The sequence below is a fragment of the Aspergillus alliaceus genome (assembly GCF_009176365.1).
Source record: "Aspergillus alliaceus strain CBS 536.65 unplaced genomic scaffold BDW43scaffold_1, whole genome shotgun sequence".
NCBI lineage: Eukaryota > Fungi > Ascomycota > Eurotiomycetes > Eurotiales > Aspergillaceae > Aspergillus > Aspergillus alliaceus.
In genome coordinates, this window is record NW_022474684.1 from 1,637,745 (window position 1) to 1,663,711 (window position 25,967).

General features: G+C 48.4%; 11 protein-coding genes across 11 annotated transcripts; 1 reads left to right on the forward strand and 10 right to left on the reverse strand.

Moving 5' to 3' along the window:
* Positions 1-78: 78 nt before the first annotated feature.
* BDW43DRAFT_296149 (porin) lies at positions 79-1,403 on the reverse strand (the record flags this gene model as incomplete). Its single annotated transcript, XM_032044163.1, has 5 exons — positions 79-228; positions 296-798; positions 1,076-1,168; positions 1,236-1,269; positions 1,356-1,403. The coding sequence occupies 5 exons, from the start codon at positions 1,401-1,403 to the stop codon at positions 79-81; spliced, it is 828 nt and encodes a 275-aa protein (XP_031906682.1).
* A 292-nt stretch (positions 1,404-1,695) lies between these two features.
* BDW43DRAFT_259447 (asparagine synthetase B) lies at positions 1,696-4,412 on the reverse strand. Its single transcript, XM_032040092.1, has 9 exons — positions 4,268-4,412; positions 4,111-4,161; positions 4,028-4,053; positions 3,949-3,975; positions 3,852-3,887; positions 3,651-3,799; positions 2,331-3,589; positions 2,172-2,276; positions 1,696-2,078 (listed from the first exon to the last, which is right to left on the reverse strand). The coding sequence occupies exons 1-9, from the start codon at positions 4,291-4,293 to the stop codon at positions 2,036-2,038; spliced, it is 1,722 nt and encodes a 573-aa protein (XP_031906683.1). The 5' UTR covers positions 4,294-4,412; the 3' UTR covers positions 1,696-2,035.
* A 97-nt stretch (positions 4,413-4,509) lies between these two features.
* BDW43DRAFT_259455 (uncharacterized protein) lies at positions 4,510-5,962 on the reverse strand. Its single transcript, XM_032040093.1, has 3 exons — positions 5,703-5,962; positions 5,613-5,636; positions 4,510-5,512 (listed from the first exon to the last, which is right to left on the reverse strand). The coding sequence occupies exon 3, from the start codon at positions 5,235-5,237 to the stop codon at positions 4,767-4,769; it is 471 nt and encodes a 156-aa protein (XP_031906685.1). The 5' UTR covers positions 5,238-5,512; positions 5,613-5,636; positions 5,703-5,962; the 3' UTR covers positions 4,510-4,766.
* On the reverse strand, positions 4,510-6,215 carry BDW43DRAFT_259456 (E2 SUMO-conjugating protein UBC9). Its single transcript, XM_032040094.1, has 4 exons — positions 5,940-6,215; positions 5,703-5,863; positions 5,613-5,636; positions 4,510-5,512 (listed from the first exon to the last, which is right to left on the reverse strand). Exons 1-4 carry the CDS (start codon positions 5,972-5,974, stop codon positions 5,259-5,261), a joined length of 474 nt encoding a protein of 157 aa, XP_031906684.1. The 5' UTR covers positions 5,975-6,215; the 3' UTR covers positions 4,510-5,258.
* A 502-nt stretch (positions 6,216-6,717) lies between these two features.
* Positions 6,718-8,570, reverse strand: BDW43DRAFT_305607 (putative G-patch DNA repair protein (Drt111); the record flags this gene model as incomplete). Its single annotated transcript, XM_032045824.1, has 5 exons — positions 6,718-6,813; positions 6,868-6,960; positions 7,007-7,830; positions 7,880-8,293; positions 8,387-8,570. The coding sequence occupies 5 exons, from the start codon at positions 8,568-8,570 to the stop codon at positions 6,718-6,720; spliced, it is 1,611 nt and encodes a 536-aa protein (XP_031906686.1).
* Positions 8,571-9,469: 899 nt separating this feature from the next.
* Positions 9,470-11,515, forward strand: BDW43DRAFT_13893 (acyl--CoA ligase). The gene is made up of 4 exons (XM_032038291.1): positions 9,470-10,217; positions 10,265-10,301; positions 10,352-11,223; positions 11,290-11,515. Exons 1-4 carry the CDS (start codon positions 9,648-9,650, stop codon positions 11,383-11,385), a joined length of 1,575 nt encoding a protein of 524 aa, XP_031906687.1. The 5' UTR covers positions 9,470-9,647; the 3' UTR covers positions 11,386-11,515.
* A 54-nt stretch (positions 11,516-11,569) lies between these two features.
* On the reverse strand, positions 11,570-12,173 carry BDW43DRAFT_305609 (uncharacterized protein; the record flags this gene model as incomplete). Its single annotated transcript, XM_032045825.1, has 4 exons — positions 11,570-11,611; positions 11,739-11,902; positions 11,970-12,025; positions 12,097-12,173. 4 exons carry the CDS (start codon positions 12,171-12,173, stop codon positions 11,570-11,572), a joined length of 339 nt encoding a protein of 112 aa, XP_031906688.1.
* A 246-nt stretch (positions 12,174-12,419) lies between these two features.
* BDW43DRAFT_259473 (ANP1/MMN9/VAN1 family protein) lies at positions 12,420-15,165 on the reverse strand. Its single transcript, XM_032040095.1, has 5 exons — positions 14,377-15,165; positions 13,665-14,293; positions 13,567-13,614; positions 13,302-13,517; positions 12,420-13,248 (listed from the first exon to the last, which is right to left on the reverse strand). Exons 1-5 carry the CDS (start codon positions 14,547-14,549, stop codon positions 13,082-13,084), a joined length of 1,233 nt encoding a protein of 410 aa, XP_031906689.1. The 5' UTR covers positions 14,550-15,165; the 3' UTR covers positions 12,420-13,081.
* A 125-nt stretch (positions 15,166-15,290) lies between these two features.
* BDW43DRAFT_259475 (uncharacterized protein) lies at positions 15,291-16,073 on the reverse strand. Its single transcript, XM_032040096.1, has one exon. It carries the CDS (start codon positions 15,770-15,772, stop codon positions 15,512-15,514), a length of 261 nt encoding a protein of 86 aa, XP_031906690.1. The 5' UTR covers positions 15,773-16,073; the 3' UTR covers positions 15,291-15,511.
* BDW43DRAFT_259476 (putative HLH DNA binding domain protein) lies at positions 16,073-17,539 on the reverse strand. Its single transcript, XM_032040097.1, has one exon. The coding sequence runs from the start codon at positions 17,193-17,195 to the stop codon at positions 16,134-16,136; it is 1,062 nt and encodes a 353-aa protein (XP_031906691.1). The 5' UTR covers positions 17,196-17,539; the 3' UTR covers positions 16,073-16,133.
* A 6,587-nt stretch (positions 17,540-24,126) lies between these two features.
* ecm33 (GPI-anchored protein Ecm33) lies at positions 24,127-25,436 on the reverse strand (the record flags this gene model as incomplete). The annotated part of the gene is made up of 3 exons (XM_032044164.1): positions 24,127-24,424; positions 24,484-25,321; positions 25,382-25,436. The coding sequence occupies 3 exons, from the start codon at positions 25,434-25,436 to the stop codon at positions 24,127-24,129; spliced, it is 1,191 nt and encodes a 396-aa protein (XP_031906692.1).
* Positions 25,437-25,967: the final 531 nt, after the last annotated feature.

The following is a 25,967-nucleotide window of genomic DNA, read 5'->3' on the forward strand; positions in this document are numbered from 1 at the left end:
GTAATATTCACAAACTGCTATCTTCGAGCTAGCGGAACACGGTATTATAGGCGCGGACTGGTGATACAGGAGACTCTTTTAAGCCTCGAAGGTGAAGCTGGCACCAACCTTGTGGGCAGCCTGGTTCAGGTTCTGGGTATCGAAAGAAGCACCGAGGCCAAGGGTGACACCAGGGCGGAGCAGAACGTTGTAGGCCAGAGCGGCAATACCACGGTCGTTGATTTTGGCCTATTTCAGGAGAGAAAACATCAATTAGCGGCATGTCAACTTGCTCTTTCACAGAGATTTCACATACCTTAGCGAAGGAAGAGGGGTCAAGTCTGTACTTGCTGGCAACCTCAAGGCCAACGGAGTTGCCGGCCTTGGAGTCCCAGGTAGCCTTAGCACCAGCCTCAACCTGAGCGTTGACGCGGTGGTAGTAGCTGGCGGAGAAGACGGTCAGGTTGTTTCCAGCGGTGATGGCAGCAGAGTACTGGGGAACGCTGTAGCCAATGGCCGCGGAGTACTTGGTGATGGCAGCCTTCTGGACGTCGTAGCCACCCTCAGCACCAACGAGGAAGCCCTCATGACCAAGAACAGCATCGAAGTTTGCGGAGGGGCCGTTGAGGAGATCGAAGAAGGCACGGGCGTGGAGGTTAGGCTGCTTGAAGTAAAGGTTCAGCTTGGCACCCTTGGACTGCTTGGAAGGCTGGTACTGGGTGAGGATCTCAGCCTTGAGACCCTTGGCGATGTTGTTGTCGAGCTCAAGCTTGGTGTCCAGGGCGTTGGCAGTGGTCCACGCCTGGGTGAGGGTGAGGCCTGGGCGGGGACAGAACATTAGCAAGACTGCATGATGGCTAATCCTGGATGAAAAAAGGATTTTGAAGTGCTGAGATAAAGCTTGGCCACATGAAAATAGAAACATGGACCGAGTGTCTCGCAGCACTGTGCAATTGGGATCGGGTGGTTTGCGTAAGGGACGTCTGCGTTTTTGGGGGCCTTTACCAGTAGGCTTGTCTACGTACTTGGCCTCGAGCTATAGCGTAGGTTGATTAGCATTGTGCCCGGGAACTGATCTCATCGCAGTATCTAGAACTTACAGAGCCAGCAATGGGACCCTCGTGGGCGTTCTTGCCCTTCACGTTGAAGGTGACGCCATTGGGAGCCTTGGACTTAACCTCAAGGCTGGCTAAAGAAAAACAAGTTAGCCTAGGTGCGCGCGCGAAAAATCATTCAATGGCAGATTGCAAACATACCAGCGCTGGTGTGGTAGAAATCCTTGTTAAGGAGCTATTGCGTAGATTATTAGCACGAAAATCCTTCCCGACAAGCTCTTTGTCGATTTTTGCACATCTCAGGAATCAGTAAAAGCATACATCGTTGGCCGCCTTGGCGATGTCAGAGAAAGCAGCAGGTGCAGACATTGTGAAAGTGAGAGGAGTGGTTAACGATAACGTAGATACCGTAAAAGTGGTATAGGGTTGAAAGGCAACGGAGACGGTGAGGGGAGAAGAAGGGAGGAAAGCGATGGGGAAAAGCGAGGTTGAAGGTTGAGCCAAACAACAGGGAAACCCACGGGAAAAGTCGCTCGTGCTGATTGGCTGGCGGTCGGCTGCCGGCAAAAGCCGCTAAGTCCCGTGACCTTGGTGCCTGGGGCGGCTATGCCGTCATCTATCTACAGTATTAGTCAAAACAGAACGCCAAATATTTTAAGTTCCGTACTGAAACCTGGGCAACAAGCTCCGACTAGCCATGGGTCAATCGCTATATCACTTCTACCCCAGACTATTCCTCACCCACACAGTAATGTGCACTGTGGTTCACTATCACCAAAACGGATCAAACAGTTTATCTTTCACATATCAAGGCTACAATCTGATCTATTTTGAATGCTCTGACCTAGAGAAAGGAACGATTATACAAGAGCTAAAGGGAACAAGAGTCGTTTTAAAAAGGACCTAATAGCCTCCGCACTGAACTTTTGAGAGGCACCTCTTTAATGCATGAGTCTATCCCAAATACCCAACACGAATTGCAAACCCAATTATTTAAACATCTACTCCGCGTCATCATACTTGGCGTTGTGAGTGGAGATTGCTCTGATGTTACATGTTAGCATTCATTATGGAAGAAATAAACGACACACAGAGCTAGAGGGTGTGTGTCACGAAGAGAAGTTTATGCAGGCCTACCTTCCACTGGGGTCGGTCTGTTTCGACCACGTCGGCACCCAACGCTCGACAGTAGAGGCGCAGTAAGGTGGGAAGTGCTCGTCGAACATTGTACGGTACCAGTAACTGCTATAGTCAGTCGCTGTGCCTACTCGTTGCGCTTAAAGGTGCAGGACATACGCTTCCTTAGTATCAGGGACATCGTTGCCCCACTCGGGCTTGGGGTTCTTCATCATTTCATCGGTAACGTGAAGCTCAGCCTGGTCCTTCAGGCCATCGATCCAGCTGTAACCAACACCGTCGCTGAACTGCTCCTTCTGACGCCAGAGGATCTTCTCGGGCAGGTACGGCTTGACATCGGGCTCATCGGTGGTGTCAAATGCTTTGCGCAGAATATACTTCTCAATGCGGTCCTTGGTGATCATCTTCTCCTGAGGATCAATGCTCATAGCATCCGCAAGGAAATCCTTGTCCAAGAAAGGCACACGGGCTTCCAGGCCCCAGGCGGAAGTCGACTTGTTCGCTCTGAGGCAGTCTGCAAGGTGCAGGTTCTTTACTCGTCTCACGGTCTCCCTGTGGAACTCCTCCTTGTTAGGAGCGGCGTGGAAGTAGAGGTAGCCACCGAAAATCTCGTCACTTCCCTCACCGCTCAAAACCATCTTCACGCCCATAGCCTTGATCTTGCGACTGAGTAGGTACATGGGGGTGGACGCGCGAATTGTGGTAACGTCATAAGTCTCAAGGTGGTAGATGACATCGGAGAGAGCGTTGATACCATCCTCAACGGTGAATGTGAAAGCATGGTGCTTAGTTCCAAGGAACCTGGCCACCTCAAGAGCGGCCTCGGTATCGGGAGCACCGGGCAAACCGATGGAGAAGGAGTGCAGCTGCTGGAATGTTGTGACGGTAGACAACTCGTTGCTGTCATCAATGCCAACCAAATCAGACGAGCCAGTCTGGTTCATAATGGCTTCCTTAGCAGCTTCCTGCATGCGCAGAGTCTCCCGCTGAGCAATGGATGCGACCAAACTAGAATCCAGACCACCGGACAGCAAAACACCGTAGGGAACCTCTGCCATCAGACGTTTCCGAACAGACCTCTCCAAAGTATGGCGAATGACCTTATAGTCGACGGGAGTCGAGGGAACGTTAGCGGGATCCCACCACTTGGGCTCGAAATAACGAGTCATAGAGTTGGTCTTGGAGTCGAAAACGTGGCCGGGAGGGAAAGCCTCGATCTTATCACAAACTGGGTGCAGAGACTTCAGCTCCGAAGCAAAGTAAATGGCTCCAGGGGTCTCAGAAGACCAGCCGATGTAGAAGCTAGTGATACCGATGGGGTCGCGAGCCGCAACAACCCGATCTTGCTTTCTGTCATAAAGAACCCAAGAAAACATGCCATCAAGGTGCTTAGGAGCATCGAGGCCATGTTCCATGTACTGAATTTGTCAGCCTCCATGACTTCACCGTCTGCAGCTGCAATGATCCTTTCGCACATACCAACGGAATAACTACTTCACAGTCCGAGTGCGTCTTGAAGTTATATTGGTTCTTAAGGTTCTTTCTGATTAAGCGGTGGTTGTAAATCTCGCCATTAACGGCCAAAGCGAGGGAGCTATCATCGTTCACAAGGGGTTGAGCACCGGAATCTAAAAGGTCTTAGCAAGGCACCTCGCTTGGGATGCTTGGCAGCGCACATACCGACACCGACGATACACAGACGCTCGTGTGCGAGGACTGCAATGCATTAGCTCCCAGTCTCCAGAAGAAAATTACTGGTATAATTGGTTTGACTGACTAGTCTTATCAGCAATGAAGTTTCCGCCTATTGCTTTGTCAGTATAGCATTCACCAAACCCTTCCGCACTATGACTCACTCCAATCGGGTCCACGATGGCGCACGCTGGCAACGAGATCAGTCCCCAACTCTGCGGTCTGCAATAAGATCGGAATAACTTACGCCTTGGCCATGCGCAAAGCCGTGGGCTTGAACTTTTGCACATCAGGGTGGCTGTCGAGGGTCACAATCGTTAGCAATTTGTTCCGGAAGTGACCCCATACCCACTCCTTAGGGCTTCGCGGGGAGACCAGGATCAAAGAGAAACAATAGAACGTACTTATAACACGCGAAGATGCCACACATGATGACGACGAGCAATTGGCTCTCTAGGAAAAGAAGCAAGCAGTAGGACAGTAAGAAGAAGATAAAGGGGAATTGGCTAGCGTGGTCCCGGGAAAGTATAGGGTATGGGGGAGAATGACTTTTTTAAATGGGAAACCCGGCGGGGCGGAAATCGAGGGGCGATTTCGGCCACAATTTATTCAATCTTTTTTGACGGACGTGACTCACTGATAAGATAACCGCTCTGGGTCTAGGAATGAAAGCCCTCCAATGACATCTCGACAATTCCCATGACTACGACTCTATTCCTTTTTTTTTCGCCCTCTTAGGGCTCTTCAGGAGATACTGATACCATCTTACCTATGTTTTCGACATGGACATTGTCGCCTTTTACATACATGAAATTTTTTTGTGTCCGGAGCAGACCAATAATCCCTACCGAACGATCACTGACGGATTACTGTACCCCACATAGTAAGTACGGAAGTGTCAGATCATCCGTCTAGTAAGACCCTTAATGATGCGCGAATGCACCGTGAACATACGATACCAAAGTAGATCCAAAGAACCGGGATCGATAGAAGAAAGCAAATAAGAAGCGATTCTAAAACTCCGTCCATAACCACCCATTTTTGGAATGCTAAGACGCCACGCTCGCTAGAGAAAAATGTAAGGAGGGACAGAATAGGAAAACATAGTCGTAAAATAGAAAGGAAACGCGCGAATATAGTAACAGTTACTACCGCTACACAAAAACCGCCCTTCCAGCTCTCCATCATGTCCCAAAAACTAGTAAGATGTGGGATAGGATGGGTAACGTTCGAACGTGCATCTGCTCCCACATTGGTATTTACCATCCGCCCAATATCCGCATTGATTCGTATTCGCCATAACCTCGTGAAAGATGGTGAGAAGAGACTACACGTAGAAAGGAAGGAGCAAAGACCCGAAAGCAATCCAATCATCCGTAGAAAGAAAGGGTAGACTCAAAGTGACGGATTCTCCTTCACGACTTGTTTCACTCGTCTCTCGTACGCGGGACGATCCTTCTTGAACAGATTGTACGCTTCCGCCTGGGCGGGTGACTCCGGATTGGGGTCATCAAGCAGGTCCTGGATGCCGAGCAGAATCTGTTTGATAGTGATGGCTGGTTTCCAGGCTTCTTCTTCATTCAGGATGGACAGGCAGACGGTGCCCGAGGGATAGACGTTCGGGTGGAACAGAGGAGGAACGAACTTGCCTGTTACGATGAGGGTTAGTTTCGTGCGACGAAGGAAAGTAAGGCAAGGAGGCGAATATCGCTTTTCGCTTTGGTTTTCAACTGAGGGGAGAATACGCACACTTTGGAGGCTTGGTTGGATACTCTACACAGGTACAAAGTTAGTCAACTCTCTTGTAACTTCGCAGCACACAGGACGTGAATGGCTTACCATCCGGAAAAGTGACATCAAGCTTGAAAAGCCCTCCTTCCCAAAGGGTCTGCGCCTTTCCGGGAATACCACATTCCCAGCGCTTCAAATCCAACACACCCTGGGGGGATCGATGGGGTTTCGCAAAGAATCCAAAAGGGTGATCCCGTCGCCACTGCTTTCTATTCAAGCACCAAATCGCAATCAGTATCTGAGAAGCGCCAATCTGGAGGAGAGCTGCGAAATTTGGCTACATACCTTTCTTCCGTCAGGCGATTAATACAGAGCGACATCCTGATCGTTAGAGTGACCGCAAGTAGGTAGGTACTAGTAACTAGATCAATCTAGCAGGGAATAAACAGAACCAAGTGAGGGGCTAGCAAGCTAGATCAGCAGCAGAAATAAAATCAGCGAGGGGTAAGGGAGTTATAAAGAGATATGGAAGTGACAAAAGAAATATAAACAGAAGGGAACACAAGGGAAAGGTGAGAGTGAGAGGCACTGTGACTGAAACTGATAAGTCAGTGAATGTTCCAAAGTACCTCTTCTGGTTTGATGCCCAGCAGCCAATTAAATCACTTTCCGACGCTACTGAGATTGATCTTGGTCACATGACTCCTCAAGGTAGTAGTAATTACATACATGCATATCCTTCAGTAGTCTCACACTATACATACTTGGATGAATGGATGTCTGTCGCATGTCTTTTCTTTGCTACACTTCACAAGGATAGACATGAATCTAACACTCAACACGAGTAGCGATAGGAAACTTCTCCGCCCACATACACATATAGAGACTTTGGGTTTATCAACAATGGCTTGTGCTCCTTTGTCGATAAAGGCCGTTAAGCCTTCACTCGGTGGAAAGAAATTATCCGGTATGGTTACTCGATAGCAAGGCTCCCTTGTTCTGCCCTTGACTCCTATGGTCTTCATGCGTCAAGTGTCACTGCAAAGCCAGGTAGGGGAAATAATCAAATGTTTTTAATATCATTCATTAATTATATTCTGTCTGTCATGGTTTTGTTTGTGTGTTATTCATATATCCCCTCCTCAAACTTTTGTGTATCAAAGAATCGAGCTGTGATTGGATTCCCATTGAATATTCGACCCTCAAGAGCATTAACGGCCTAAAGAGATGTCAGTAGAAGAGTTGGCTACAGTGCGTAAATCAGGCTCCTTACTCTTAAAGCAGATAACTGGTTGGTGAACTTGACGAATACTGGCACGGGGGGGACTGCTCCACGGGCAATAAAGACTCGTTCGACATTGCCATACTGTCCAGGTTAGGAAGGGGAGACAGCGGCGGAGGAAACAACCCACCTTTTCTGAACATTCATCTCCGATCTCTTGCATCAAGCCCCCGTCTTGATCGCCTTCGAGTTCAGCCTCCACGTCCATGCCCTCTAACATGCCCTTCAGGATAATGACTTCGCTCATTGGCCCAAATTTGCCTTCATCCTCATTTTTCTTCTTCGCACCACCTATGATCTTGCCCCTACCAGCAGGGGTGGCGAAGCCACCTCCCTCTGAGTCTGGCCGCTTTTTCTGTTTTTCGACCTTAACCTGCAGTGGGTTGACGATGCCCGACCCTGTTGCACCCAAGCCAGTGCCTTTTGTCCAACCATACTTTTCAAGTAAACGCTGGGCGAAACCCCTCTGTCCAGGTCGAAGCGAGCGCTGGTCCTCCCCTTCAGCTTCAGACTCGCCTTCCACAGGTTGCTCCTTAGCGAAAACTTCCTCGAGCTCCGCTTCTGATGCAGGTATATCTGCTGGTGGGGGTGGTAGAGTATAGCGAACGGGTGCACGGGAGATAGTCGCGGAGGCAGGTTGCAGCGCCTCTAGAGGCCGTGGCTGTGGTGGCGGCGCAGACCCTGCTACAGGCTGAGCTCCAGTTGACATCTGAAGTCGACGCAGATAGGCGTCGTCGCCCGTAGGGTCATCTGGAGGAGGCGGTGGTGGTGTATAGTCGGCCATTGTCGTGTCATCAGGGTGCGCTTGCATCTGTGCACGCTGGGCAAACGCCTCTTCTCCAGATGCAGCGTCCGGATTAGCAGCAGGCGAGGCTGGAGGTGGTTCCACAGCCCGCCCGGGTGATATATTGTTGAGATTCGGTGGTGCGAGGCTGGCTGGAGGGGCAAATTGGCCTGTAACGGTTCAGCCATTGAATTATTATCACCATCTCGAAGCACATACGGTTCATCGGCCTTCCATAATCCTCATCACTATATGAATCTCGACTCCGAGATCGCACCATGCGATGTGCGTAAAGGCGATCTTTCCATTCGCGAACCTCGGCTATCTGCTCATCGCTATGTTTATATTCTTCGTAGTTATTGGGTCGCGACGGATCGTAGATATCGTCCCAGTTCTGAGCAAACTCATGCACTTCCTTATTCTTCTTGCGCTTTTTGCGCCCACCACGCTGCCTTTTCGGTCCTGCGTAGAAATCATTGACATCATCTTCTTCAGTATTGGCCCAATCAGCAAGAGTAGTCTTAGGTGCTGCCACCGGCGCGGAGACAGGGGCTGTCTTCGGTAGTGCTGGTTTCGGTTTGGGTTTCTGCGTAGATAATTGTGGTCTTTTTGTGGGCTGAAATCGAAGAGAGGCTGATCACCAAATCCAGAAGAACAATGGACAAGTGAGCAATCAGATCATCAATGAGGAAACAAATCTCGATCATGAAGGGGGAATTAGTCTACCAGTATTGAGCTGCTGTTTCTTGGCAGCTGATTCATCTAGCTGGGATTCGCCTTCGGAAGCTTGCTTGAAGACGACCGGGGCGCGAGAAATGGTCCCAGGAGAGCTATCGGCGGATGGGTCAAGCAGGTTTGCATAGAGCGAGAGTATGCCACCGGGCTTGGAGGGGGTGTTCTCGGAAGCCATGGGTCGAGGTCAGGTCATAGACGAGATCAACAAATGATTATGTCGGAGAAGTTGGAGACAATTTGAGTGCGCTATCGATACGGACATGAGCACTGTTTGCATCCCATATCACTTGACAATGGTCTAGTGGGGAACGTGGCTTAGTCAGGTCTATCGTTATTGGCACTTTCGATACCCCGTACCCCTGGAAGTAAACAGCTTCGGACGACGTGAATCGACGATTTACTCTGTTCCTCAAAAATTGGAAAATTGAATTCTCCATAAATCTAGTGTCAACTAATTGCACCTTTTTATCAGACTTTCCAACAGCATTGTGGAGGGGCTTCTTCCGGCATGGAGGGCGGTGACAGCAACCATCCATAAGGCAATCAGATCTTTTATCGCTACTATAGTCAATATGCAACAGAATTATGAAGGTGCACTACTATATTGTCGGACTACTCCTTGCAAGGGTACAAGCACTCAGCCCTGAGTTTAAGTGAACTGGGATTCGGTGCCCATTGCCGTGTGTTCGTAGAACACACGGTTCTATGTCCCAGCTGCTGCAGCCTGTATGCGCACATTGAAGGAGCCAATGTCGATCAGGATGGATGTAGCCAACAAAGTCATCTTTCATCTGGAGACAGGGCCGGTGAAAGTAGAAGGTTTGTCAACAGGAAACTCATATGGGCTGCACCAATGTAGAAGGTTGCGAATACATACGGTAGCTAGTATTGCTATCTATTTAAAGAGAGCCGTTGAGGAAACTTTATGCAATACTTCACAACTCTAATAACGCGGAAGAAAACGGCGTCCCCTTAATTAGTCATTGTGGGGCATGGAGAGCCCTTACAATGAAAGCGATCGTGTCATGGATCGTGGAGACGATCGGTCATCTCCGTTGCCTCCCCCCATTACCGGCCAAAAGGAGCTCTCTCTATCTAGTATCTACTCCCTGTGGATGGAAACAAACTAACAGAGTTGTGCAACTTCTTGTTTTTCCACAAATGAAAAGATCTACGCTCTTAATATCAATCCCTGAAGCCAAGACAGCATCCAGTGCTCCATCCAACTAGCGAACCCACACCCGAGACCACCATGACTACATTAGCGCAGTCCTTCTCCTCCCAGAGCGCCGACGTCGCCATTCTGGTCCCCAAGAGAGAGACCCCCTTGGCCAGAACCTCTCCACATTCGAATCCATCTCCTCTCACCATCACCTACCAGCAACTGCATGCTCATGTGGCTAAATTCCAAAGTAGATTGGCCAAGCTGGGCGTCGGTCACGGTTGTGCGGTGTCCTTGGCACTCCCAAACTCGTTCGAATTCATTGTCGGGTTTCTCGGCGCATCCTGGCAGCGAGCCATTGCCGCTCCGCTGAATCCTGCCTATAAGCAGGAAGAGTTTGAGTTTTATATTGATGATCTTAGTTCGACCTTAGTGCTGATACCCGAGGGATCATATGCAAAGAATGGCCCCGCCGTGCGAGCCGGTAGGAAATACAATGCTGCAATTGCAGAGTGCTACTGGAATGGCACGGAGGTGTTTCTGGATGTGAAGGAACCTGGAAAGTTGGCGGGAAGTGCGGGTGTGCCCGTTGGACAGGCCCAGCTGGATGACATTGCTCTTGTGCTTCACACAAGCGGCACGACCGGTAGGCCCAAAGCCGTAAGTCTCCCTATACCGATACGTATATAGACGCTCACAGATCCAAGGTTCCACTCACCCACAAGAATCTCACCACAACTATGAGTATGTCTCAGAATAGCATGCATCGATCAATAATATTGACCATGCCGTAGGGAACATCCGGGATACATACAAATTGACGCCGCAGGATCGCACGTATTTGGTGATGCCTCTGTTCCATGTTCATGGTCTCCTAGCAGCATTTCTTGCGCCCCTCTACTCCGGCGCGTCCGTCATCGTGCCTCCAAAATTCTCGGCCACTGAGTTCTGGTCCGACTTCATCACCTATGGTGCGAACTGGTACTCAGCTGTACCTACAATTCACCAGATTTTGCTCAAATCTCCCTTGCCCAGTCCCATTCCCCCGATCCGCTTCATCCGTTCATGCTCCTCGCCATTGTCTCCCAAAACTTTCCAGGATCTGGAGACGACCTTCAACACGCCAGTCCTGGAGGCTTACGCAATGACAGAAGCCGCTCACCAGATGACCAGTAACCCTCTCCCGCCAGGAAAGCGCCAGCCCGGCAGTGTCGGCGTTGGACAGGGCGTAGAAATCAAGATCCTCGACCAAGAGGGCAAAGAGGTTCCTCAAGGCTCAGAAGCCGAAATCTGCGTCCGCGGTGAGAATGTAACCAAGGGGTATTTGAACAATCCGTCCGCCAACAAATCCTCGTTCACCAAGGATGGTTTCTTCCGCACGGGAGACCAGGGTAAAAAGGATCCAGACGGCTACGTGATCATCACCGGCCGTATCAAAGAGCTCATCAACAAGGGAGGAGAGAAGATCAGTCCCATTGAGCTGGACAATACACTCCTACATCACCCCAAGGTGGGTGAGGCCGTGTGCTTCGCTATCCCGGACGAGGAGCACTATGGTGAGGATATCGGAGCAGCAGCGGTTCTGAAAAGTAACAATGCAGCCACCGAGGACGAATTGAAGTCGTGGATGGCAGAGAAACTGGCGAAATTTAAGACTCCCAAGAGAGTATGCACCCCTACCCCTACATACCACAGGAACGTCACATTGACCTCTCACTCTCTCATCAACTAGATCTGGATCGTCTCGCAAATCCCTAAAACCGCAACGGGTAAAATCCAACGCCGCAAGGTTGCAGAGGTGATGTTGACCCCCAAGGCCAAACTGTAAACAAACTCTTACAACTATCCCGATGGTCTGGGGAACAGCCCGTACATACATACATACCCATGTACATATAACACACATATATACTAGATTGGAATATTTACATAAACCCTTTGCATAATCAAACGTATCATATCTACAACCCATATGAATCCAACGGGAGCTCAATTGAATTTCCCAAGACAACCTAAGGAAGCGGCCGATTTCCGACTCTAAGCGCGCACATGAACTATAGTAGCCCAAGGTCAGCCGAGTTCAAGAAACTAACCCCCACCATTCTCTACCCATCCAAGAGAAAGATAGCGTAAAGGGGAAAGAAAAAAAAGGACCAAGAAAAAAGAAGAAAAGAAACATACCGGAATAATCTGCACGTTCTCAACATCCCACACCCCACTTCGCGTATAAATATCCTTACGGATGAGCTCCCTCACCTGGGCCTCATCCTCCGCGACAACGATCAAAGCACTCCCCTTAAAGGGAGGGGTCTCGCCAGGAGCGGGGTGCGAGTCCACCATGGCTCCTATAGTATCACATCGTAAGCCCACCGTGTTCATACTCTATCTATTGAAAAGAGAATGGGAACATACCACCGACAACAATGGAACCATTGTCAGCCAGAGGTCTGACACCTTCGAGGTGTTGACTATTAATTCAGCTATGATTAATCACTGTTATTTTTGAAATGGTGGGGTTAATAGTAGGTATAGTACAGACCCGCGGACTTCCAGGCGTTTTTCCAACATGCCTGGTTTGTCGGGGATGAGGCAGATGAATTCTTTCTTAGAGGACATTTTTTGTTCCTTTGTGGCTTGCGTGGATGGATGGGGATGTCTCAGGTCTGTGACTGATAGAAGGATTTGGGGCTGGTTCATTTGGAGGAGGGCCGGTATTTATGGAATCTGGAGGTCGAAGTGGGGATCGATTGATTATCTGGTGGGGAAAAGACAGTCCAATTGATTCACTGACTTTTAACATATTGCTTTCCGCCGACTTATTTTTCTAATTATACCGATTCTTCATTGCACTGCATTAAACGTGGTTGCATTTTCGATTACGAATCAATATAAACCCCTCACAGTCATAACAGCCCGACAAATTGAAGCCTATATATGTATGTACAGTACATGGACGCCAAGCACCGTTAGGCCCTGTCCCTTCTCTCCGACGACGACGGTAGCCTCGGTTCTTCGTCATTTCCGGAAGATGACAGGGGGGATCCCTCAGCTCTAACTGCTCGCCATCCCTCGTAGATGTTGATGAAAATGACCGCCACCCCCTGGTAAACCATCTGCCCAGGGACAGTCAGACCGTGAGGAATCAGCGAAAACCCTCATCGGAAACGACAGGCTTGTTTTGCACTGTCAGCAAGGAGAACAGGACAACTCCAGTAAGTCAAGCGTAAAATCACCCGTTCACTCTATGAGCGTCGATACCGCTAAACACGTTCCCCGTAGCGCCAAAATAAAAGAAGCAGCACGATCCCTAGAACACGACATGAAGAAGACTAATTACCGGAACCATGGGATGTCCGTTTCAAACGTCCAAAGGTAGAAAAAGTGGCAAAAGCAAAAAGTACGAATATCAAGAGAAAATCCCATGTAGTAAACCACGGACATACACGGGGAAAGGGTATTAAAATCTTGAAGGCAAAAACCGAGAGTCGCTGGCTGGATGGAAGAGACCATGTCCAGAAACATGTCTAGTACGCCTTACGGCCTCCAAGATTGCCAGGTTTTTCATCGGTGTCGATATGCCACACAACATAATTAGGCAAGCCGTACACCTGATATCCTGCTCGCTTCGCCATGCGCGCAAATCCCTCGGTCTCAGCCTGGTTCTCGAAAGCATATGATGGGAAATTGATTCCTGGGGATTCGGTTAGAAGCCGTTTTCAGTTCAACGATGAGAGCGGAGCATACCAGAACGATGGACATCGGCCTTGACAAGAATGTTGACACCGCCAATGCCATCGAGCTCGACCTCTTCATCCTTGTTTTTCCTCCAGTCGCCCATTGAAACTAGATACTGCCGGCCAGTATCATATTCCTTGTAGCCCTCGGCCAGCACAGTGTCCGGATCCAGAGTTTCCCGCAGCCGCCTTCCCTTGTCAGACTCAATCCATGAGTTGTAGTCAACTGTCAAGGTTAGCATCGACCATCACCAGAAGGCGGTATCTCTACTTACAGCGACCCTCGATATCAACGCCATCCTTATATCTGTGGAACCAAATATCTGCAGACAAGTTAGCGTGCGCTATAGAATAACTGCAGTATGTCACATACTCGGAACAAGGATATCTCTGTCATGTGCCATGAAGTCCTGAAGGATAGTCTCCGGGCTGTCGGAAATGTCCACATCTCTCCAGTAAACCCAAGAGTGATCAGGCTTCAAAGCAGAGTAGAGAAGATAATTACGTGCGCGACCAATAGCCTTTCGGCGCGGACCCTGGGCGGCGAACGAGTGTCGGTCCTGAACATTCATCTCTGTTTCCGCCCCAAAATCCTTCTTCACGATGGTTGCGCTGCGGAATGCAACCTTGTCGCCCTGTTCCTGAATACGGCTCAGCTCGGAGGCAAGCACGCTTTCAGTGTCATCCTTGGAGTCACCAATGAGGAAAGCCAGATCGATGAGGTTATGAGGATACGTCAGCTTGTAGAGAAGCTCGAAGTACTTTTGCAGATAAGGGGCTGCATCTCTCAGCGGCGTCAAAATGAGCACTCGTTCGGAGTTTGCGACAGCTTGAGCACTAGAGCCAATGGGGTTCAGGTCAACATTGTGAATAGTGGAAGTATTGACTTCATAGGCATCATGGTGGTTATAGAGGACGGGGGTTTGCATGTGGGCGCTCCATTCGACCATTTCGTTGAGACTCATGTCCATTGGTGATTTGGAGGGTCCGTAACAGTAGAAGCTAGACAGCGCCGATTAGTATACACCTCGCGTGCAGGGATTGCTGCAAGCCGCGTGTCAAGGCAAGAGAGATCGAACACTTACTTTTGCATCTCGGATGCGGACTTGCTGATACCACGCCATAACAAGATCAACAAGCCAGTGAGGGCCAGCGACACTAGGAAACGAGTGCGCGTCACAAGGACTAAAATTGCCCTCCATGGGGGCAACCTCGCCTTCGCCGACTTCCACGTTACACCACCCTTAGGAAGGAGCATCTTTGCGATCCGAGAAAAACCGCAAGGCCAAAAGGAATTGAAGTAGAGGGTATCGCCTTAATGACGAGAAGTCGTCGACGTCTAGAACAGGCGATGATCCCGGGAAAATGTAGGTTTCGCTGGCACCAACGTCCGGAGATCAATCACCCTTTAGCCGATCGCACGACCAATGAAGGTAGGACGGACCGCAAGGAAAAAGGAGCGACCGAAAAGAGTACTTGGCGGTGGCGCCGACAAAGTCGAGAGGAGTCACTTGTCTAGGGCAGTCCGAAATTGTTGTCGACTCAGTTGGGACGGGAGGGTGAAAAGGGAAGGGAAAATTTGAGGTTTGCGCTGGGAAGTATGGGGAAGGGGGGAGAGGGAGGAGCGAAGATGGTCCGTGGGTGTGGAAAAAGGACAGAGAGGTTGCCTTTGCGGGAGAGAACGGCAACAAGAACAAATGAAGCCACTCTACAGAAACCAAACGAATGGATTTTGACAGTCGTCAAAAAAGGAAAAGATGAGGAAGAATAAGAACACAATTATGAAACTTATACAAAAAAAGGGTAAGGGAAACAAGAAATGGGGGCAGAAAAGAAAAGAGGAAACCAAACTGTACTTTAACAGGCTAAATAAAATCCATTAAATCTAGACACGACGAAGTTGGACGCTTCGGGATTGGCGCTCACGTTACTTTTTATAGTCTTCGCATTTATTCAATCTAAACATTTATGCATACTACCAAACATCAACGTCAACAACACTAACACCACCACCAACAACAACAACAACAAGACCATTGAACATTGCTCTTACTCTTATGGAACTTGGAAAATCACCCAAATATTCTCAACAAGCAATCCAGATTTTTAACCACTCATTCCCTCGGGATTTGACACGAGAAAAGGGTCTTTGTCTTCTTGGCACATACGCGGCCAATTCAATCCATCGAGATTACCGTCACTTGGATCTTGGATTAGGGGTTATGCACATATTTCACCCACAACTATAGCGATCATGACGATAATACTAACAATGACATTCTTATTTAACAACAGTCGCTCTATACTCATATTCGCTTCAAATTGGACATGGATACCAAAAGGAAATATGAGAAAACCGAAATCAGCCATATATACATATAGATAGATAGACAGATATAGGTAAGGAAAAAGAATCACATTCAACTCCAGATCACCACAGGAAACCAAAAAGGAAAAGAAAGGAAAAGGAAAGATTGCCATTCCCAATATGGACAAAGGAAAGAAAATTATGTATTTTAAAAGGAAAAGGAAAAGAGCAACCCATGCAACTCACAAACCCCTAACCCAATTTTTGATGTACGCCATGCTTGCCCCAGTTCGCCAGGTTCCAGTGAAACACATGAAGGACGGCGGTCCAGAGAACCTGAGGAGAAAAGCAAGACATTCTTATGTAAAGTCCCCGTCCCGATGGAAAAATGGTACAATGCCACGCTATGCCAGAAAATTCAATCAAAAACAGCAGAATCGGCTCCAAATCACAAGTCTATGCCCAAGGACAAGGAAATTCATTACAAAGCCAAGGAAGGGTTTCATATGTGAGGCAACCTGCCAATGCACCATCTCACGGAGATGGAATCACGGACTGGCGCCGCGACGCGGGAACCGAGTAGGTCGACTGTGTGAAGATTGGGGACGAGGGTCCAGTCATTGGGGGTGAATGGCTGAGGAAGGATTGCGAGAAGGATTGGGAAGACCCGGTGTGTGGTGGTTCCAAGCGGCCAGACTCTGGGCTGTTCACAGCGATCTCGTCACAGAAGACACGCAGGCCAGGCAACATGTTGCGTGGCCTCGAATCAGGAAGCTGGGCGAGAGACTGAGGGCTTGGCTGTTCAGTCTTGGGCGATCGGAACATGTGTTCATAGGACTTCAACTGAAGCTCAAGCGCCTGATTACGCTCCTCCAATAACTGGTTCTCTTGCTTCAAGGCCTTGATCTGTTGCTGGGCAGACTGGTTCTGTTGCTGAAGGTTGGCAATCAACTGCTGAAGCTGCATGCACCGGATCTGAGGCTGCAGCTTTTCGGAGAGCTGCCGAGGCATCTCATTTTCCTGGCGGATGAGGTGGACAATGATTAGGAGCATAAAATCGATGAGGAAAATGGCACCCTGCACAATGTGCTCCTTCGACTCGGGAAGACTCTTCGATGGGTTCCAGCCTGCCCGTTCAAGAAAGAAGTCGTGGATACGACTATCCAGCTCACGGTGCAGCTGGCTCAAGTTCTTTCGCCGGTTGCCCTCTGCAATACGGTGCTTCTCCCTCTGGTCATCACATTCACCCGTGATCATGCTGCCCTTGCGCTTTCGACCGCATAGCTGCTGCAAGGGGGGCTTACGGTTGATATGCTTCGGGGCGATCAGGTTCAAAAGGTCGGACGAAGAAAGGTCCTGGGGCCATTCAAACACTTTCTGAGAAAGCAGTGATTCAGGCCATGAGCTATCGGCGGAATTGGCAGGAGAAGGGGGTGTAACAATGTGCTCGGATACTGGCCACGGTGACTTGACGGGGAACGCATCCTGAGAACTGGGAGGGCTGGGAGCAAAGACCTTGGAGGTCAGGGGATTGAATGGCCCCCGAGGCAGTGGTTCGACGCGGGGCAGAGGCGGTAACCGACGGTCTTCAGTCATCTCAGCTGCGTTGGGGGCGTTGGCGATAGAGCGCACGCCACTAGTACCCTGTCAGTTATGCATCTAGCAGCAAGGCCAAGAACATCCTACGGAAGAGAGCAGCGCCGAGAGATGTCATCAGTCATCGAACCCATGTCCTCAAACATCATGGCTTCTGTTACGTTTCGCGTCTGGATCAGTAAACAAGGTGAGGTGCAGCCGGAGGGTATGTATGTCTTAGTTGTGTGGGCGATCAAGTGGGATGTCGATATGTACGATGCGTCGATATGTATATGCGTATGTCTGAGATTGATATAAACAAAGATCTCTGGACGGTAAGATCAACGGGGAAGGCAGACGGTAATAAATTAGGATAAGGTCAGAGGCACAAAGTAAGGGCGGTCGATGAAACAATCAAGGGAGGTTGTTGCTATGGAGAGGAATAATGGATAAGTCGAATAGTCAAACCAATCCACGAGGTATAGAAGAGATGGAAGAACACTGTGCTTCCCGAAGGGTACGGTGCGATCCGCTGCATGTTTTATATCTTGATTGCAGATGGCGAACGAGGAGGGGAATGATCTGAGTAACCGAAAGAGAAGAAGAGGGGGCGAGAATGGACGGTGGCGGCGCTCAGACTTCATAGACTGCAGTAATTGATAGAGTAAAGATGGAGATGTATCATGTCGAAAGATCTGCGCTCCTCTCGATAGGGAAGTTGGTGGGTTTGCAGGTGATTAGGGTCTACAATGACATACAGAGAGATCTCTCTGTTTACGAAGTAGGAGATCGATCAATAGTTTTTTTTTTTTTTTTTTTAAATTTTTATTTTGGGAAAGAATAACAAGAATAATATTGATAGATGATATTATTTTAATTATTTTATTATTCTTTTTAATTTTCACTTTTCCATTTCCTCTAAAATTTATTATGATTATTTATTATTTATTTATTACTTTGCTTGGCCCTACCTTACTTACCTTATTGCATATGTTGGCATCCAAGGTAAAGTTAGGGCAATGAAATGGATGAGGGAACCTCCTGTCCGTAAGAGACTCCAACTATACTTACATGTGTATGCAACCCACTTCCTCCCTTCCGGTCTCCATGAGGTCGCGGGGAAGTAGCCTCAAGATTCCGGCAGAGTTCAACAATCCCCATTTAGTGTCCTTTCGAGAGAGACTCGTCCGAATCTCTAGTACAAAATGGGAACAGACGCGAGGCCGAGAAGATCGACGAATCAACGTGCTTTGATCGCGAGGCGCATCTTTGGAAGAGAAAGTGATTCAAGATCCTTGATTTGTCACCAATGCAATGGTTTGAATTCGATCTACACGGGCCATAGAAGGTAAATGTATCGAATCCCCTTGCATCGAGGTCTTCAATAGTCCATCGGGGCCAATAGCTGTCAACCATGCGGTTGTGTCTTCTCTAAGGCGACCTAGGATAGAATCGTTTTCTTCCCCCCGTTTCAAGGGCTATGATGACTGACTAGGTAAAAATAGTGCCTATTGTCTGCAGATACTGTGGCGGAACCGCATCCGGAGCTTGTCTGATAGATATCCAAAACAATCGCTCACAGTTTCTCGGAGAATACCATGGTGAGTCCAGTCCGCTGGAGCGTGGTCCAAAGAAAGAACCAGCCATAACAGATCGTGAAGATCGTCCATACGGAACTCAGATTGCTTCGGACACCCGCCTTTGAAACTATAGCTATTATGAGATAAGGCGAACATTGGCCCTTCCTTCAGGCGGGTTCGATTGCTTGAGCTACGGAGTACTCCGTTCTCGATTGGCAATGTAGGTACAGGCATCTTGCAGCAGACTCTTTGCAGCTCTCCATCTGGTGTGCCACCCTGTCAGGGGCCTAGAATATTCGAAAGACAGACAAAAGTACCAATGGAGCGTCTTGACGAACCATAATCATAGTGAACCACACATTAACATCCGACGCACAGGCGGACGCAGGTTCCCCAATGTAAATCCTTTCTCCGCAGGAATTGTTCAGAGCCAGATAGCATGAAGCAAGGACTCTGGAGCCAGGGAGAAAATCTTCCCCAAATCAAGAGGTACTTGAGACACTCTCTGTGAGGAGTAGGTGTCTACCTAACGTTGGATAGTTAACCCGACGACATGGTGCAATATTGGATCTTGTTACAATCGTATTAGAATGGTCATCAGCGAGTATAGCCGAATGGGGCCGAGACACTACTTCCTAGCTTCCATATAAAAGAAGGGGTCAAAACACAGAGTTTCTGATCGCCACAGCCCCCGAGACGGGCCCATACACTTGGGTCACCGGGAAATCCCAGTGACCAGGGTTTGACGGCTGTCAGACACAACGATTATTAGTTCTGGACTCTTCTTTCTTATTTTGGTTAAGCCCGGGATTAAGGCTGTCGCCTGCTTTTGAGGATAATGATTTGAAATTCGGTTGATGACGTCTCCAACAGACGGGATAGATCCAGATCGCTCGGAGAGCTTCACTAGATCGAGGTGGAGAATATCCATCAAGGCCACAATGCAGAGATTCGCCATGCCACGATGATGCTGGTAATCCGCACATGAATCGAGCGGATTATTCCATCCATCATCATCCCTACCCGGGATCTATTGGGGAAGAGCCCAGGTTCGGTGGAGATGAAGAAATGGGGATAGCCTAAATACGGTATATGGGAACAGAACTAAACAGTAAAAACAGCCCAGATGATGTGTGGATTGCTGTTGACCCTGTTAGGGTGATTAGTAGCGGGTCTCATAGCAGTGGGATAAGATCTATCATATTCGAAGTCAAGGATCTCCTCTACGGACGAGTATGAAGAATCCAGTGGATAACATGCATCTACCAAGTGTTCTCTCAGCCAGCCCCACGTTTTTGTCCTCGCCCATCCCTTGAGAGCCATGAGGTCTCGAGCACCCGAAGGTTCTTTTTTTTCTTCTCTTGGTCATCGTCTTTTCCTGAGTTGACATCCTGCCCCTTTTTCGGCTTATTTCCACTCTGTGCCCGTTTCCCGTTGCGATGGTGGGATGATTCGTCCGTACCCGATTGGGGGAATATCGACTCCAGACTTGACCCTGAATGTTAGTAGCCGACCAGTGACGGCTTTAATTAAGCACTACTATAAGCGACGTTAGGGACTTAGAGAGGGGGTGTCTATCCCAGTCTCCATAGGAGGTTGATGAGTTGGCAGAATGTCCATTTACCTATCCATTTCTCTGAAGAGTAACGAGCACACCGTGATGAACTCCTGTTTGAATCTCGCACGCACTCGTCATCCAGGCACGAACTCTTTTTGAAACTTAAAACGTCGCACACACATACGTATGTATATGTATGTATATACACAATATCTGTACCTTTTTGCAAAGCGAATCCCCTCTACCAGAACCCGTCATGCGCACCTACATTGAATCTTCACGATCCCACCAAAACTGTCCGAATCGCCTGGGATTTGGGCCAAATTGCTCGTCTATTCTCCGATATACCGGGGTCTGGAAGAGTCGATAATCCATAGTGTGTTTTGTTATTGGCAACCCGATGAGAGGGGGACCATGAACCTTAATTGGCCATCCTCTCCCTTGGGAGTTTCTCTCGGATCTCATCCACACCAACGGGTCTGAGCATTAACTCCATTAATTCGTACACCAAATGTGCGACTAGAGCTTATCACTTCCCGCGATTACACTCCTTATTACTGTAAATGGTTGGTAGCGTTACACGGCAGGTTATACCAGAGGGTCAGTGCAATAGCACCAATCTTATTACATAGGTACCTCACCTTAGGGCACGATCAGCATGACCACCACCATCTATCAACTCCACAAGGATAATCAACACAATCCTTCAGATATTTTGCCACCTTGGAAGGAGGTGGTAAAGTTGAGAAGGGGGGGAAAAAATACACACACACACACACACACATATATATATATATATATATATATATATTATATGTAATAGAATAAAACACGCATACTAGAAATAGTAAATCATAAATGAATCAACGTCACGCCAAAAAGCCTCAACGGACCCCAGTCGCCACAGATCTCGAACAATATGACACATCATATTTGCCCAGAAGCCCTACCTAACCCAACGCGCCAATGATCTCTACCTATCAACCACACAAAGTCCCAACGCCTACTACCGGTTTCAAAACGCACACACATATTTTAACGACCTGCATCGATACTACATGCATGCAACTACTATCGTCAAACAGGGGACACCCCTAACCAGAGCGAACCCTGCGTGCAATTTGCAAAAGATGGCAATAGGAATCATGTATCAAGTCGCTTCACTTCCGAGCTATTCATTCGCTAGGAAGTGGCCACGAACACCTTTGTCGTAGGCTAGGGCTAGTCTAAGTTAATCGACTCGTGCTCGTGTTTCAGGTTGTTGTCTCTCTCTCTCTTTTTCTAGTTCCACTCCAATAGTTTCCCGCCGCCTACGTAGTAGTAGTAGTAGTAGTAGTAGTAGTAGTAGTATTATCGTTATTATTAGCATACCTACATTCGACTTTCTTTACATATGCATCCAGTGCCTATTTTCTTTTTATCTCTTTATTATTCTATATGATACACATCCGTACTTACAGGTTTATATCCACTCCTGCAAGGATCGCGACTTCTGCTGAGATATTACCCTCTGTATGAACGATAGCAAGGTATCCATCCATATGAACTATTATTGCCACCGAATATACCACGACCAGAAACTTCCTTACACCTTCCTACCTACCAAGGCCACTAAACAAGACCAACCTGCCCTGTAGGACAACTAAACTCCGTAGCGGACCGGGCATGTATCCAATGCATTGTACCATGCCAAGTACTCAGCTCCTACATTGTGGCCAATTCCATCTATACTGTGAAGGTGGACGTCGGCCTTACTTTACCTAACCTAGACACAATTGAGTGACGTGGTTAGCCCTAAACAAAGTAACCTGAGGCATCCACCGCCCACCCCACATCCGGCAGGTAGCATCATATAGGTGCTGCAAGGCATGCCATTCTATCTATCAAAAAACCCACTTCATTCCAAATAAACCAGGCCCCAGTTCCCAGTTTTTTGCTTCTTCTTACATCTTCAACTGACCTCATAGATGCCCGATTCCAATAAACCCCATTCTCCCTTCCTATCAAATGCCAGGGAAAAAGTATCCCACCAAACCCCGGCCGTCAAACTCAAGACCCCATCGATCGACTAGATAGAGTCCTTCGTGGGAATTAGGTAGCAAAGAACTCAATGAATACAGGCTACTTCCTCATACAGGAAAAAAAAAAAAAAAAAAAAAAAAAAAAACCAAAGAAAGACCAAATCCCCCCTCCCTCCATGCTCCATTGAAAGTAACACAATGTCAATCCCTACATAAACAGTATAGTCTTAATCCACTTTCCCAAACTGTGCCTGCCAGATCTACCTATCGATCTTGCAAAAAGTACCAATTGAGCCAACAGCTTCATACACATACAATAATCCACACACGAACTGGAAACGATCGAAGGAAGAATCCCGCGGGCACTTCCCCTTTCCCTTCCACATGGCCTAAACCTAGGGTATTGTTCCGGCCACAAGTGAGGTACACGATCAGATCCACGAGTCTCCAGTCTCAATCTCCATTACAACTAATAATTCCTCACGCTATTCGTGGCGTTTGCCTTTGCCTTTGCCTTTCGTTTCCTCCCTAAGCCTGTAACCTATTTAACATTTAAACATTTCGGCCCCATTAGCACAGGTCGGTCTCCAATGGCTTATCTTCTGCATACTAGTTCTCTTCCTTCCCGTGCGGGAACTCTCTTTTACTTTACACGCGATGTGGATAGTACACATTCTTTGTCTTTCTCTCTCTCGCTTCCCACAGTTTTACATTTAGATATGCTAGTAGGTAGGTAGACAGCTAAGTGAAACACATATAGATCTGTCAATTGAAACTATATCGGACCGACAGGTGGGGATCGATATCCTTTATCAAGGGGAACAACACCCATCCACTAAGCCATGCCTAGGCGAAAATATATCCATACAAAATGTATCAGTAGAGAGGTTCCTTTTATTCGATAGGGTTATCAGAAGACAAAAAGCAAACCATACACTTGGACGTGCTGAAGGCGGGTAATTGCCTGCAGGGTTCCCTGTATGGCGCTGGATATGGGGAGGTCATCCGCCGTACGAAATGACTCGTCAATTTGCCTTCATTCGCGTAAGAAATTTTTGGAGGAATCCATGTACGCACGGCTGGCTTGCTGCGCGAAGCACATACCCTCCACGAGCCGCTGTGTGCTAATTGCTCATGGAGATAACGCATCACATACTGTTTGATGGATCCCGCACGATCCGAGAATCGGTTCAGGATGAAAGAGTTAGGAAGACCTCATTGATGCCTGGCAGAAGCAGGAAGGTGGAGGAGTATCTACAACGAGTAGTAGTCCTCTAGTGATGAATCGTTCTAATCTCCACCTCATCGGCTGAGCCCTAGTTGCTATTGCATACTCGTACTGGTAGTGAAGTCATTCACTATGTTACAATGTATATGAAGGAGTGACCAAAGAATAACAGAGATTATAGCACAAGTACACAGGCTGGATGGGAACGCTATAAAAAAAAAACTGCAAACGCCTGTCCTCAACCAAGCGTATGGCCCCCGTGAACCTACTGGATTCAAGCACAAAGGCAGGTCTCAAGACTGACACAACTTAACGGCTTCAAACATATTAACCACCAATTGCGATTTCATACAAGATGACAAAATGAATCGTCCGTTGGAATCCTGACTTCCACGCCGGCGACCCAGCACGCTGCGAATTTGCTCAAACAAGTTCAATTATAGTCATAAAAACAAAGCACAGGAATCAATATACCCGTTGCTTATTAGGCAACTCTACACGGTAGTAAGTGGAGCTTGATAAGAGAAATAACAAAGTACACAACGGTTTGGTATCGAAACAACCTTTACAGAGCGTACTGAACGAGGGCACCGAAGACAGCGGCCAGGCCCATAGCAGGCATAGAGGACACATCCAGAGCAGAAGCAGCGCCGGTAGAAGTGGCAGAGGACTTGCCGGTAGAGGTAGTGGAACCGGACTTGCCATCACGGGTGGTGGGGTCGGACTGTTTCGGCTTGCAGGTCTTTTTACCCTTGATAACTTGATGGTTCTCTGCCATCTTATCGAAGGGGTCACAGGTGATGTTACCGGTGCTCTGCACATTCAAGTCACCCTTGACAATCTTAAGGGCGTCGAGGTGGGCCCTACAAGATAATGTTAGGACACTGGCAAGATCTCATGTCATTGAAAAAGGATGACTTACTCGTTGAATTCACCGCTGAAATCGATGGCACCGGTGACAGTCTCCAAACTGGGGAAGTCGATAACGCCAAGCTTGTCATTGCGGGCAATCTGGAATCCACCGTTGATGGTCTTGAGCACAGGCATGCTGATGTTAGCAAGCTTGCTGTTGTCGTTGAAGATCAAGTCACTGGTCTCGGTCAGGTTAGGGGCGCTGAACGACTTGAACTTGTTACCCCAGAAGCCGAGCTGGCCCTTGAGCTTCTCCAAAGAGGGAAGGGAAACCGAGCTAACGTTGCGGAAAGTCATGTTCTGTCCAGTGCCAAGGTTCGCGAATTCAATCTCAAGACTGTCCATGTTTCCAGCAAAGTTGATAAGAGAAGTAGCGTTCTTCAAGTTGTTGACGTTGACAGTCTTCAGGTTGGTGTTCTCGGTAATATCGAAGCTACCGACGGTGTCTAGCGAGATTCCGTTGAGGCTGCTCAGACCAGTGTTGGTGATCGCCACACTTCCAGCCTGGTTAATGCCCTTGCTGAAATCGAGGTTCTGCAGCTGGGGCAAAGCGGTGAACTCGATCGAGCCAACCTTGGTGAGCTGGGCGAAGCTGAGAGTGGTGAGCGTAGTGAGGCCGTTTAGCTTGAAGGTGTCGCCGATGGAGGTCAAACTAGAAGCACTGAGCCCGGTCATGTTGGCAGCGCCATCAGAGCTCAGGGAACCGCTAATCTCCCGGACACCATTGAGCTGAAGATCGCCGGTGTATCCTTTAGCGATCTCAACATCACCCTTAAGGGTCTTGCAGCTAGAGTAGCCATCGGCATCGCTCTGGTTCTCGATCTTGATGGTGTCCCCGGAACCGCAGTCTATATTTCCTGTCAGCCACTTGCTTCGAGCCTCATCTCCTTGCGCTATCGCTCACTTACCAGCAAGAGCGGCCGAAGCCGCAGCCAGGATTGGAAGAGCGTACTTGATGAACATTGTCGTGTATGATTTCGCACTACAGTACGGACACAGCGTCAGCACGTCCGACGTGATCGAGCCTCTCTTTATGAGAGTAACAAGCCAAGGTAGCCGATGCAAGTCTCCGATCATGGCATACATAAATGCAACATGATGCAAAGTCTTTTCGGGGATTGAATGAATGATGAATCGTCTTTACTTACCAATGATCCGTGGACTTCTTGTGTATGGGGCGATACTCAACTCTTAAATATGGTCGCAAAGTAACGCAAAGCTGAAAGAGGGGAGGGATTCAAAGATAAATAAACGAGTGGAAGAAAAATAATGCTTCAACGAACGAGAAGCTGTTGGTGGCGGTTCCTTCAGTAAAAGGTAGTGCACAAATTAGGCAGGCACGTCTTGACACAGCAGAAACGAAGGAAAAGGAGAGGAAGAGAGGGAAAGACTGGATGGCGAAGAAAAGCGTCAGAAGAGGGAAAGAAGGATTGGCTTTCCCAGGAGCACAAGAAAGGAGTCGTGGCCCGAGGTGGACCTGAGACTGACCCTCCT

Excerpts from the sequence above, each read along its gene's own strand:
- BDW43DRAFT_259447 (XM_032040092.1), bottom strand. The coding sequence starts at position 4,293 with ATGTGTGGCATCTTCGCGTGTTATAA. Across the intron at positions 3,590-3,650 it reads GTGAAGTAGTTATTCCGTTG|TACATGGAACATGGCCTCGA; the intron begins GTATGTGCGAAA and ends TGACAAATTCAG. Across the intron at positions 2,079-2,171 it reads CAGACCGACCCCAGTGGAAG|AGCAATCTCCACTCACAACG; the intron begins GTAGGCCTGCAT and ends ATGTAACATCAG.
- BDW43DRAFT_259455 (XM_032040093.1), bottom strand. The coding sequence starts at position 5,237 with ATGATTGGATTGCTTTCGGGTCTTTGCTCCTTCCTTTCTACGTGTAGT.
- BDW43DRAFT_259456 (XM_032040094.1), bottom strand. The coding sequence starts at position 5,974 with ATGTCGCTCTGTATTAATCGCCTGACGGAAGAAAG. Across the intron at positions 5,864-5,939 it reads AATCGCCTGACGGAAGAAAG|AAAGCAGTGGCGACGGGATC; the intron begins GTATGTAGCCAA and ends GTGCTTGAATAG. Across the intron at positions 5,513-5,612 it reads TCCAACCAAGCCTCCAAAGT|GCAAGTTCGTTCCTCCTCTG; the intron begins GTGCGTATTCTC and ends TCATCGTAACAG.
- BDW43DRAFT_13893 (XM_032038291.1), top strand. The coding sequence starts at position 9,648 with ATGACTACATTAGCGCAGTCCTTCTCCTCCCAGAGCGCCGACGTCGCC. Across the intron at positions 10,218-10,264 it reads CGACCGGTAGGCCCAAAGCC|GTTCCACTCACCCACAAGAA; the intron begins GTAAGTCTCCCT and ends CACAGATCCAAG. Across the intron at positions 11,224-11,289 it reads AATTTAAGACTCCCAAGAGA|ATCTGGATCGTCTCGCAAAT; the intron begins GTATGCACCCCT and ends CTCATCAACTAG.
- BDW43DRAFT_259473 (XM_032040095.1), bottom strand. The coding sequence starts at position 14,549 with ATGCTCCTTCCTAAGGGTGGTGTAACGTGGAAGTCGGCGAAGGCGAGG. Across the intron at positions 14,294-14,376 it reads TCCGCATCCGAGATGCAAAA|CTTCTACTGTTACGGACCCT; the intron begins GTAAGTGTTCGA and ends GGCGCTGTCTAG. Across the intron at positions 13,249-13,301 it reads GGCCGATGTCCATCGTTCTG|GAATCAATTTCCCATCATAT; the intron begins GTATGCTCCGCT and ends CCGAATCCCCAG.
- BDW43DRAFT_259475 (XM_032040096.1), bottom strand. The coding sequence starts at position 15,772 with ATGGCAATCTTTCCTTTTCCTTTCTTTTCCTTTTTGGTTTCCTGTGGT.
- BDW43DRAFT_259476 (XM_032040097.1), bottom strand. The coding sequence starts at position 17,195 with ATGACTGAAGACCGTCGGTTACCGCCTCTGCCCCGCGTCGAACCACTG.